Below are 12,965 nucleotides of genomic sequence, written 5' to 3'. Positions count from 1 at the left end.
TAACTCCTTAATTTCTCTTTCTTCAGTCTCATTGTTAGTGTATAGAAATGCCACTGATTTCTGGGCATTGATTTTGTATCCTGCCACACACTGCCGAATTCCTAGGTGAGTTCTAGCAATCTTGGGGTGGAGTCTTTATGTAGAGTATCATGTCATCTGCAAAAAGGGAGAGTTTGACTTCTTCTTTGCCAATTTAAATGCCTTTTATTTCTTTTTGTTGTCTGATTGCTGAGGCTAGGACTTCCAGTACTATGTTGAATAGCAGTGGTGAGAGTGGACATCCCTGTCGTGTTCCTGATTTTAGGGGAAAGGCTCCCAGTGTTTCCCCATTGAGAATGATGTTTGCTGTGGGCTTTTAATAGATGGCTTTTAAGATGCTGAGGAATGTTCCCTCTATCCCTACACTCTGAAGAGTTTTGGTCAGGAATGGATGCTGTATTTTGTCAAATGCATTCTCTGCATCTATTGAGAGGATCCTATGGTTCTTGGTTTTTCTCTTGCTGATATGATGAATCACATTGATTGTTTTACAAGTGTTGAACCAGCCTTGCATCCCGGGGATAAATCCTACTTGGTCATGGTGAATCATCTTCTTAATGTACTGTTGGATCCTATTGGCTAGTATCTTGTTGAGAATTTTTGCATCCTTGTTCATCAGGGATATTGGTCTATAATTCTCTTTTTTGGTGGGGTCTTTGTCTGCTTTTGGAATTAGGGTGATGCTGGCCTCATAGAACAAGTTTGGAAGTACTCCATCCCTTTCTATCTTTTGGAACAGCTTTAGTAGAATAGGTATTGTTTCTTCTATATAGCTGTATTTCTTTTTTTTTTTTTTTAAGATTTTATTTATTTATGCCTGAGAGACATAGAGAGAGAAAGAGAGGCAGAGACACAGGCAGAGGGAGAAGCAGGCTCCATGCAGGGAGCCTGACATGGGACTCGATCCTGGATCTCCAGGATCAGGCCCTGAGCTGAAGGCAGCAGTGCCAAACTGCTAAGCCACCGGGGCTGCCCTATAGCTGTATTTCTTGACTGGCCTTCTTATGTGTATATCCTCAATCTCACGCTTCATTAGAAAAATCACCAGAGCTGGAAAAGAGAAATGCAGTGATTTTATGTTACTTAGAATGCCTTTATTTCGTCAATGAATAGCAAGATTGAATTTGAAAAACTTTTGGCAATAGCTGATTAAAAAAAAAAAAAACCTGCTGTTTTGTTAACAGCCATAGATTAGAACACATCTAGTATATTAAAAATCTATGAGTTTAATGATCCAACAACTGCAAAAAATAATTTGTTGGCCGTTTTGGACAATGCTAATGGAATTGAACAATATTCCTCAATGGCTGGAAAAGCTGTTAGCTGAAAGTCTGTCAGGGAACTTTATGAGTGGTTCAAGAAACCCTTGAACTGGGCAGCTCGAGTGGCTCAGTGGTTTAGCTCTGCCTTCAGCCCAGGGCGTGATCCTGGAGACCCGGGATTGAGTCCCGCATCGGGCTCCCTGCATGGAGCCTGCTTCTCCCTCTGCCTGTGTCTCTGCCTCTCTCTCTCTGTATCTCTCATGAATAAATAAATAAAATCTTTAAAAAAAACAAAAAGAAAAGAAACCGTTGAACTCACTGATCTTTTTTGACATAACGAAAAGAAACAACCTGTTAATGCAATAGTGCATGAACCCCACTTGATAAGATATTATCTTCCCCGTTCCCCACAAAACCTATATCCAATCAAGCCTCAAAGTCCTATCATTTTTATTAAAAATAAGAGCAATATAATCATCAAAATACAGAATGTGGTAAACTATGTAGGATGGGTAAAACCAGGTTCTTTCACATAGTGTTAAAAAATAAAGGGGAAGTGGGTGGGGGGTGGGGGTGACTGGGTGACGGGCACTGAAGGGAGCAATTGATGGGATGAGCATTGGGTGTTATTCTATATGTTGGCAAATTGAACACCAATTAAAAAAAATTTATAAACTAAAAAAAGAATAAAAAATAAAAAGGATGTGTTGTGTGGGATAGGGTATTTTGGATTAAAGTTAACTTTAAGGGGATCCCTGGGTGGCGCAGTGGTTTGGCGCCTGCCTTTGGCCCAGGGCGCGATCCTGAAGACCCGGGATCGAATCCCACGTCGGGCTCCCGGTGCATGGAGCCTTCTTCTCCCTCTGCCTGTGTCTCTGCCTCTCTCTCTCTCTCTGTGACTATCATAAATAAATAAAAATTAAAAAATAAATAAATAAATAAATAAATAAAGTTAAATTTAAGAGACTTGTCAGGCAAATACAATACATATATCGACTTTGGATCTGCTTGAAACTTGTAACTCTAAAATGATATAATGAGCCAATCAAGAAAATCTGAGCACTGACTGGATATTTGATGACATTAAGATATTATATTATTGGGATCCCTGGGTGGCGCAGCAGTTTGGCGCCTGCCTTTGGCCCAGGGCACGATCCTGGAGACCCGGGATCGAATCCCACATCAGGCTCCCGGTGCATGGAGCCTGCTTCTCCCTCTGCCTGTGTCTCTGCCTCTCTCTCTCTCTGTAACTATCATAAATAAATAAAAATTAAAAAAAAAAGATATTATATTATTATAAGTACAAACTGAAGTTTTTACAGATTGAATGATATGTCTGAAATCTGCTTTAAAATAGTATGGAAAGTAGGAGACTGGGAGTTTAAATGAAACAAAATTGGTACAACGTTGATCGCCTGAGTGTACAGGTTTCATGTATGATTTGCTCTAATTTTTTTGTGTTTAAAAACTTCTATGGGGGGAGGAGAAGAAAAGAGATTAATTAAAAGCAAAATGTTAGCAGTTACTAAATATAGATGGTGGCATTTTCGTGTATGGTAAATTTTCGTAATGATAAATTGGAAGAAAAATTGTATTGTATTCTGTAATAACAAGTTTTAAAACATCAGTCTATTTTCATTAGCCCACAGGATGAGACACAGATCATAAATCATAAAGCAGAAAGCCACCCTGAAGAAAATATAAAGGACAATATTCATGAGCAGGAAGAAACGATTGTTTCTTATGAACAAACTCCTGAAGCTTCTAGAGAAAGTCAAACGATGGCAGGTAGATATTTCACGTTTCATACTTTTCTCAGTGGGGTGTCCTCTGAACTTCTGCATTTATAGTTTGCCTTCCCACATGCACCTTCAGGAAGATTGCCACTGCCCCCATCTGGGAAGGGGGGGCATCTATCTTGATCCACCACATCTCTCCCGACTCGGGGGTAACTTCTTTCTCTCTCTCTTTTTCGTCTGAACCTTAACACATATACCATAAATTTTTTCTAATAAAATATTCCAGAACTTGGAAAATGCATCTGTTTCCCTGAGGCTGGATTCTCAGTCTTCACAAACCTACCACCTTGGAGACTATAGAAGATTTAATACCTAAACTAAGTAGAATGGGTTTGTTTACTGTAACCCCTGGTATAATCCACATCTGGGTTTTTCTTTGATAGAAGATCATGATCCGGGGCACCTGGGTGGCTCAGTGATTGAGCATTTGCCTTCAACTCAGGGCTTGATCCTGGAGTTCCAGGATGGAGTCCCACATCAGGCTCTCTGCATGGAGCCTGCTTCTCCCCACTCTGCCTATGTCTCTGCCTCTTTCTCTAGGTCTGTGAATAAATAAATAAAATCTTTTTTAAAAAAATTAATTAAAAAAAAAGAAGATCATGATCCATAGTGTGTCAAAAGATAGGGGCTCCTGGGTGGCTTGGTCAGTTAAGCATCTGACTCTTGAGTCTGGCTCAGGTCATTGATCTTAGGGTTGTGAGATGGAGCCTCATGTTGGGCTCTATGCTGAGCGTGAAGTCTGCTTAAGATTCTTCCCCTCTCTCTGCTCCCCCATCTCTCACTCTCTAAAAAATGTTAATTAAAAATAATATTAAAAATGTCTATGCTACTTTCTTTTTTTTTTTTTTTTTTAATTTTTTTTTTTATTTATTTATGATAGTCACAGAGAGAGAGAGAGAGAGGCAGAGACACAGGCAGAGGGAGAAGCAGGCTCCATGCACCGGGAGCCCGACGTGGGATTCGATCCCGGGTCTCCAGGATCGCGCCCTGGGCCAAAGGCAGGCGCCAAACCGCTGCGCCACCCAGGGATCCCCCCTCTATGCTACTTTCTTTTTTGTTTTTCACATATTTTATTTATCTATTTGAGAGAGAGAGAGGGGAAGCAGCAGGGAGAGGGAGAAGCAGGCTCCCCACTGAGCACTGAGGCCTTTGTAAGGCTTGATCCCAGGACCCCAGGATCTGAAAGCCAGATGCTTTCATGACCTTAAAGCAGATGCCTCACCAACTGAGCCATCCAGGCACTCCTCCTGTTTGTTTTGTTTTGTTCATTTGTTTTTGGAATCGTCACAGATTTAATTTTCTCTTTTTCTTTATGATATTTGGCAAGGGGTGGGGATGAGGGGGATCATACCACTAGTCCATATTATTAACATTGGTTTTCATAGTCCATAAGCAAAAAACCATTAATAATCCACCCTCCTGGGGCACCTGGGTGACTCAGTGGGTTAAGGGTCTGCCTTCAACCAAGATCATGATCCAAGGTCCTGGGGTCAAGGTCCCTGCTCAGGAGGGATCTGTTTCTCTCCCTCTGACCCTCCCCCTCCTCGTGTGTGTGCACACACTCCTTCTCTCAAATAAATAAAATCTTTACAAAAATAATCCTCCCTCCTTTCATCCTCCTCTCCATCATTTTATAGAAGGGCAAATACAATGCAATTCAATTATCTGAGACTGTTTTTCTTAGGAAGAACACAGGATTCCAGCAGTGTATTTTCTAGATCTTATACACACCTAGCATGCAAATCTATGTGATTAGTCATGTTTCCTTGTAACATATTAAGCACTGTCTTTTCTTTTGCCTCTATCATTTATAAGGCATCATGCACAGGAATTCTCACCTTTTTTTTAATTGTCACTGACCACTTTCTGTTTCTGTTTTGGCATGTCTGCATAAAGTGTGTGGGTATATTAAAATCACAACATTTAGTGTCACCTGGGCAGCTCGGCAGTTGGGTGCCCACCTTCAGCCCAGGGCGTGATCCTGGAGACCCGGGATCGAGTCCCACATTGGGCTCCCTGCATGGAGCCTGCCTATGTCTCTGCCTCTCTCATGAATAAATAAATAAAATCACAACATTTAAACTGTTGATTTTATTTATTTATTTTAAGATTTTATTTATTTATTCATGAGAGAGGCAGAGACACTATAGAGGGAGAAGCAAGCTCCGTACAGGGAGCCCTGTGCAGGACTCAACCCCTGAACCCAGAATCACACCCCTAGCTGAAGGCAGATGCTCAACCACTAAGCCACTCAGGGATCCCTGTTGATGGTATTTAGCTGCATGGAACTAGAAAGGCTTTTAAAAGTAAGACCTAGGAGTGCCTGTTGGCTCAGTCGGTAGAGCATGTGACTCTTGCACTTGGGGTTGTGAGTTCAAGCCCCATGTTGGTCAGAGCTTACTTTAAAAAAAAGTTTTTTTTTTAATAAGTAAATAAAAATGAGATCCAACAGGAGTGATCTGTAGATAGACACCTAAAAATTAACCTCAAAGGCTAAATAAATAAATAAATAAATAGTGGGGCAGCCTGGGTGGCTCAGCGGTTTAGCGCCGCCTTCGGCCCAAGGTGTGATCCTGGAGACCCAGGATCGAGTCCCACGTCAGGCTCCCTGCATGGAGCCTGCTTCTCCCTCTGCCTGTGTCTCTGCCTCTCTCTGTCTCTGTGTCTCACATGAATAAATAAAATCTTAAAAAAAAAATGGTGAAGAATTTTCCAATTGTGTTGAGGTATAATTGACATATAACATTGTACGCAATGTTTAAGCTCATGGTATATGAAGAAGAAGAATGTTTTATCAGTCTTCAAGAGACATTTCATGCTAAATAATCAATTGTCAATTTAGAAAATAACAGAACCCAGATACAACTATTAAATCCTTCCTGAAATATGTTCCTATTTTATGGGATCACAGCATCAGGATTTCCTTCTCCAGATGTGTCCTAAAGATTTTTATCTTCTCACATTCTCTTGGTGTGTTTTAGTGAAAAGTCTGTCCCCATCTCCTGAGTCCTCGGCATCACCAGTTCCAGCCACTCAGCCGCAGCTCACAGAAGGATCCCATTTCATGTGTGTGTAGTCTCAGAAAAAGTACGTCAGTTCCCTTTGCATTTGTGCTTTAACTTTAGAGTTTTTAACTTGATTTTTATTCATGTGTTGGTTTGGTGAACAAAAACTGAGATTAATTGTCGACTGTACATTAGGGATCGTTGGCAGAGCAAGAAGGCTGTGTATTTGAGCCATGGGCAATAACTCAGATCTCCAGCATTAGCCCTTGCAGTGATTTGCTATGTGACAGCATTTTAGAGAAAATGTTCTTATTTTAGAGAAAATGTCTCTTATTTCATCATCTGTAAAAACAGCAAAACTAAGAGGGTATGGCCTTTGCCAAGACAAGCCTCACGGTGTTTTGCAGCTGTGCTCCCACTTAGCATTCCTTTCCATAGTCAGATCTGAGAATTCTGTTGAAGCTATTACATGTTGATCAAGTAATGTCTTTTACAGTTCGTGCAACGTATCTGCCGCATTGGGAGTTTAATTATTTTAAAGGACAAAGGAGTGTTTGTGGTACAGCCAACTACATGGAATATTAAATTGTTAAGATCTATCAGAAATTATTTCTAAATAACTAAATTTTTTTTTTTTTTTTTTTTTTTTTTTTTTTTTTTTTTAAGTAAAGGAGGTCACTACTAAAAAAGCTGTGGGTGGGGAAATGGGGAATGAGGAAACCTTGCTTGAACACTGTTCCTTCAACCAAAGTTTAAGAACTGAGAATAATCTCCTAAAATCTTACTTTTAACAATTTTATAGACAGTTGCTGAGTTTTATTTGCCTTTTTCTACTTGTAGATATATACTTTTTTAACTGTGAGATAGAGCTATTTATGCCTTTTTCTGCATTGTTTCTCTTACCATCTACCAGATACAGTAATATTGTGTACTTTAGAGTTACCACCAGTTTCTTTTAAGCTATTATAAACAGCGAAAACACATAGAGATACTACAAACATTATTGCTAACATATTCTTTGACTTTTAGATTCTCAAAATAGTACAAATACTTAGTATCCAGTAATGCTTATATTCTTAAATCTTCTTCCATTCATACCTTTTTTGTGGCAACTATAACCTGTGTCCTTTTGTTCACCCTGAAGCATTTATGTCTGTCTTGTCATATTTGTAACTTTTATTTGAGATTATGTCTACATAGCGGGACGGGACGCCTGGGTGGCTCAGTGGCTGAGCATCTGCCTTCGGCTCAGGGCATGATCCTGGAGTTCCCAGGATTGAGTCCTGCATTGGGCTCCTTGCTTGGAGCCTGCTTCTCCTCCCTCTGCCTGTGTCTCTGCCTCTCTTTCTGTGTCTCTCATGAATAAATAAATAAAATCTTTTAAAAAGATAGAGATATTATGTCTACATAGAGCCTGGAAGAGGCTCTGTTGTCAGCTGGTGTTTATGCAGGATTGACATCCTTTCTGAAGTTACAAACCACCTGTTTGTTATAGTCTACCTATGTCTTGCCTCTGTCACTCATGCATTTAAACTTTTAACTTACTGTGGTTTGAAGTGACAGTTGCCACTAGTGACAGAATAATACCAGCATAGTATTTAATTCATACTTATTTTATTCCTCTTGTGCAAAGAATTGGTAGATGGCCTCTTCCTATCTTAGTGGAGAAGTATATATTAAAATCTAGTCTCATTATCTTTTGGCTCAAAAACAAGTTACAATTCTTTGTACACAGACCAATGATAATAAAGAATGTTGTTTGACAATAAAGAGTATTTACAGTTAAAACCCAAGTACATTTAAAGGTTCCTTAAGTTGTTATTATTGGATTTTGTTTCGTTTTACTTTCACTCAGAGTCAGTGACATTATATACTAGAATGGTGTCCGATTATTACCCGGTATTTTTTAGTCTCCTGGCATGCAGCCACCATGAATAACTAGTGGCACTCAACCCGTTATTATTTTTATGTCTTCTCACTCTGTGTATGTTATCTTGATGACTTAGTAGTTTTGGCAGGACTTTGGAAAGATTCATAACTGATGCTGCTGTGTAGGCGGCTTAGTGTATTATTACATATTTTACCAAAATTATGCAAATCTTCGCTCATTTTGTTGATCTTTTGGATTAAGCCACAAATTCGGCTACCTTTTTTTAATTCTGAATTATTTAATTGCATTTTTTGCTTTGTGAATTAAATCTGTGAAATGACAAGAAATTATCCTTCCGTTATATTATGTCTTAGGATTTTCATGGCTATGCTTGTCAGTTCTGTTGTTGTAGAACAACACCCTCAGTTACTTTAGGAAATGGTTACTCATTAACTTTTCAGGTGTCAAAAGTAATTTTCCCTGTCTTTATTTTTCAGCTATACTAACTTCTGTTGAAACCATTCAAAGCTAAGGACATGGACCTTCAGCAATGTGAGAAGATATTGTACAGTATATTTTAAATCTATGAAATTCATAGTTCTGATGCTTTTGGCCACAGAGCATCATTTTATCACTTCTGGAAAATGTTTATTCCAAATAGCTTTAATGGCTCATATGTACACTCCGTAATCTCAAGGTTGTTCTGACACCAGCTTGCTGCTATGATTTCAGAGCACATAAGTAAAGGTGCTTTTTTAATGTGTGGTCTACAGCCAGAGCTTACTTAGTTGCTGATTTCTAGATTTTGATGTTTCTAAAGTTTAGGTGGATTTATATTTCTTTTTGCTTTTTCAGTACATAAATTTAGTTATTTCCAATGAAGCTTGTTTTCCTTTTTTTTTTCTTCCCATTTTGGCTACTGCAATGCTTTGTTTCACACTTGATTTGTAAAAATTTTATATATATATTTAAAATGTGCCATTTTATTATTGCTAAGTGAAGTATGTCCTGTTTTCTGCTATAATTATTTCTCAGTCAGATTGCAATGTCAGCAGTTACTGCCACACTCTTGTCAGCTTAAACACAAATGTTACCGCTTACTTTTTCTTAAAAATACAACTTAAAATGTAGGTATTTTGAAGTACTGGGCTTATACTTCAATTGGGATAGTTGTGTACAGCAATAAGCAGGTTTTCAAATCCAGTACTTAGTTTGTGTACAAATGTAATTATGTTCATTGTGTATATATTATACAATGAGCACATGTAAGTATTAAAGGCTACTTACTCTTGTTTAAATGCAAATGTTCATATCTCATTTCTTTTTTATCATGTTAAATAAATGTTGATGTTCTTAAATCACTTGTGTTACAATGTTTGCTCTTCCCATCTAAAATGGAAAGTCTGTGGGGTACCTGGCTGGCTCAGTGGGTAGAACATATGACTCTTGATCTCAGAGTTGTGAGTTCGAGCCCCACACTGGGTGTAGAGATTACTTGAGAAAAATAAATCTTTAAACAGATAAATTAATTAAATTAAATAGAAAGTCTGAGACACAAGGAATTTCTCAACAGAACAATAGTCTGTTAATCTTTCCACTATAGACAACACCATGAAAAGACTTTTTCTGCCGTCCAGCCCGACTCTCCCATGTGAGAGCTCAAGAAACATGAGGCCCGGGGAGATAAATTGACTGGGCCACAATCCCATTATGTTTAATGACAAAATTTGGACTGGAATATAGTTTGTTCCACTTTTCCTCTGAGGAAAAACTCAACACCATCGGGCAGGTTTAGTTGCGTGAAGTCTTCTTGCACTTATTTCTATTTGTTTCTGTGTTGTGGAAACTAGCTGCAAACATCTGCTGTCTCCGCTCAGTGGATTGGGCTTGAAGGAGGGGTGTGTGGAGCAGAGGGTTATTTCTCTGACATGGGGAACTAGAAACCGTTTCATCATCAGAAGTAGGACCCTCAGAGATCATTTTCTCTTACAATACATTCTTTGCAGATGTTCACGCTCTTCAGAATCAATTACATTTCTTCCCTCTATAACCTTTTGTTCGTGCTATATATTGTTCCCAGAGTACAAGGAAATTTGATGCTTTTGGATTCCTATATGAAATGGCTGAAACTAAATTGGCACTGGTCAGTCTTTTTTTTTTCTTTTCCCATGCTATAGTAAAGAGGATTTAAATTTAATTCGAAATGCAGATGTATAAAAATTCGTCTGCTCCAAACAGAAACACAAAATGAAATGCAAATAGATACAGTCTATATTGTAGGAGGGAAAGGAGAAGTTAAGATGGAAGCAGAATGTTTAGCTCTCTGTATCCATGTAAACATGTTTACACATATTGCCTTTATTTGTTTTTTTTTTTTTTTTTTAAGATTTTATTTATTTATTCATGAGAGACACAGAGAGAGACAGAGACACAGGCAGAGGGAGAAGCAGGCTCCATGCAGGGAGCCTGATGTGGGACTCAATCCTGGGACTCCAGGATCACACCCTGGGCCGAAGGCAGCCCTAAACCACTTAGCCACCCAGAGATCCCCACACATACTGCCTTTAAAGATAACACTGCGAGTGCTTGCTTCGGCAGCACATATACTAAAGATATCACTGCAAAGTCTTCCGAAGGAAATAGGCTACAGATCATCATTTACCTCTAATCACCATACAGTTATTGTCACAGATCTTCCATCAGTGTGTGGAGGGAAATTTACTGTTATTCTTTGGTTATTCCTTGGGATTTTTTGATGAGGGTTTTTGTCTGTGGTATGTGTTTGAACATTTTGTGAACTATTTCAAGAAGGAAAAATGTCCCATACTCGAATACCTGAAAGCCTGGGGATTTGGGCGAAACACTGGAGAGTAGTTATAACTCTTGTCAACATTTCAGAGAGCCAGATGAAAATCATGTACATATGAACAATAGGTCAGGGCAGCCCAGGTGGCTCAGCGGTTTAGCGCCGCCTTCAGCCCAGGGCATGATCCTGGAGACCCCGGGATCAAGTCCCATGTCGGGCTCTCTGCATGGAGCCTGCTTCTCCCTCTGCCTGTGTCTCTGCCTCTCTCTCTCTCTCTCTCTCTCTCTCTCTCTCTCTCTGTCTCTCATGAATAAATAAATAAAATCTTAAAAAAAAAAGTAGGTCAGCACAGGTACTTGTTACAGGATGTAACAAAGGGGACTATTCTCCGAAAATAAGAGCAAGATCACTATTCTCAGTCTCACCTGAAGCTCACCGTTCTCAGCTCCTGCTGTCTTACTGGAGAGGTGTGTGGAGAGCAGGAAGTAAGGAGGGTGGCTAACAAGTCGGCAGTGGAGGTGTGGGTGAAGGGTTATGGATGCCACCCTCCAGCACAGAAGCAAGCCCCAAAGTTTAACGTGTACCCTGTTGGGCTGGTTACTCAGACACCATGTGCAAGTCCCCCATGTGCACCTGCCCCCAACTTACAGAAAGTAGACAGTCCTATTCCCCTGGTGGTCAAAGATTACATCTAATCATATACAAGCAATCTGCAAACATCTTTGTTTGCATATGCACAAAAGGATTTTAAAAATTATGTTTCCCTTTGCATATTTTAAATTTGACATCTATAGCTTTTCAAAAATTGAGATAGTTGAAATGATGCAATTTTAGCATACTGTCAATTTGACTTTGTAAGATAAAACTGTTAAATCATTTTTTTTCCTGTATCTAACAGAAACTACCGTTTTGATTGTTTCATTATCCTTTTCTTTTTTTAAATGCAAACCAGGGCACCCCACTGGCTTAGTCTATAGAGCTTGTGACTTTAAGCCCCACCTTGAGTGTAGAGCTGTACTTTAAAAAAAAAAAATCCTCCGTTCCTGGCCTTTTGGCTAAGATCAAGTATAGTTTCTGTTATCACCAGAATATCTGATATGTCCTCTACCCAAGGACAACATATAAAGTGGATTTCAGAAACAGGGAGATGGAAACAGGAGCTTGTTCTGTCCACTTGATGCATTGACCTCCTGATACTGCAGTACCTCCAGAAACAGTGCAACCCCCCTAGGGCTAAAACAAAGATTCAAAAAACTAAAAGATGCAAACAACTTTTTTTTAAATATATTTTTTTTGGGGACACCTAGGTGGCTCAGTGATTGAGCATCTGCCTTTGGCTCAGGTGGTATCCCGGGGTCCTGGGATTGAGTCCCACATGGGGCTCCCATGAGGAGCCTGCTTCTGCCTTGCCTTTGTATCTGCCTCTCTCTCTCTCTCATAAATAAATAAAACCTTTTAAAAATAATAAAATAAATATTTTTTTCTTTATATGTAATCTCAATGTCCAATGTGTGGCTCAAACTCATCACCCCAAGATCAAAAGTCTCATACTCTACCCACAGAGCCAGCCTAGTGCCCTACAAGCTTTTGTTTTGTTTTTTATTTATGATAGTCACACACACAGAGAGAGAGAGAGAGGCAGAGACACAGGCAGAGGGAGAAGCAGGCTCCATGCACCGGGAGCCCGACGTGGGATTCGATCCCGGGTCTCCAGGATCACGCCCCGGGCCAAAAGCAGGTGCCAAATCGCTGCGCCACCCAGGGATCCCTACAAGCTTTTTTTTTAAATAGGAAAGTTTACATCATTCCTTTTTCTCCTTGAATTTATATTTCCATTTTACTTACCTGATGATACTTGATCACAACAAATTAGGATGCATAAAATTTAATTATTTTAATTATTTCTAATCCCATTCATTTCTGTGAGATCTTGTTACTCAGCCATTGTAGTTCCTTTTTCACACCCTGGAGGATTTTACACTCTGAGTATAAGAGTAAGATTCAGAGAAGTGGGATTTTCATGTATGAAGGAGGAAGGAGCTCATGTGAAAAAAGAGCCTTGATCTCAGGAGGCAAAGAGATGATATGTTTTAGGCACGAATTTGTGTGGAAGGTAAAGTTCTGGATACCAAGTCCACTGAAGTCGTCCTTGCCCACATACCCTTGAAATGTTTCTGTGTATTA

General features: G+C 39.4%; 1 protein-coding gene and 1 non-coding gene across 18 annotated transcripts in view; both read left to right on the top strand.

Moving 5' to 3' along the window:
- The window catches only part of PLEKHA5 (pleckstrin homology domain containing A5), a 241,865-nt gene extending 232,532 nt beyond the window's left edge, over positions 1–9,333 (top strand). For 14 of the 17 annotated variants that reach the window (XM_077870862.1, XM_077870865.1, XM_077870863.1 and 11 more), the window contains 3 exons: positions 2,944–3,089; positions 6,082–6,187; positions 8,473–9,333. In XM_077870862.1, the coding sequence (XP_077726988.1) occupies positions 2,944–3,089; positions 6,082–6,176 (241 nt within the window). In that variant the 3' untranslated portion in view covers positions 6,177–6,187; positions 8,473–9,333. The remainder of the gene's footprint in view (positions 1–2,943; positions 3,090–6,081; positions 6,188–8,472) is intronic. The other 3 variants (XM_077870867.1, XM_077870873.1, XM_077870878.1) reach the window with 1 other exon arrangement.
- Positions 9,334–11,816: 2,483 nt separating this feature from the next.
- LOC144297757 (U2 spliceosomal RNA) lies at positions 11,817–12,008 on the top strand. Its single transcript, XR_013364633.1, has one exon. It is a non-coding gene; the product is annotated as a U2 spliceosomal RNA (small nuclear RNA).
- The last annotated feature ends 957 nt before the right edge of the window (positions 12,009–12,965 follow it).

This window comes from Canis aureus, chromosome 25 (assembly GCF_053574225.1).
Source record: "Canis aureus isolate CA01 chromosome 25, VMU_Caureus_v.1.0, whole genome shotgun sequence".
NCBI classification, from domain to species: domain Eukaryota; kingdom Metazoa; phylum Chordata; class Mammalia; order Carnivora; family Canidae; genus Canis; species Canis aureus.
This window is presented reverse-complemented; position numbering and strand designations above follow the sequence as displayed.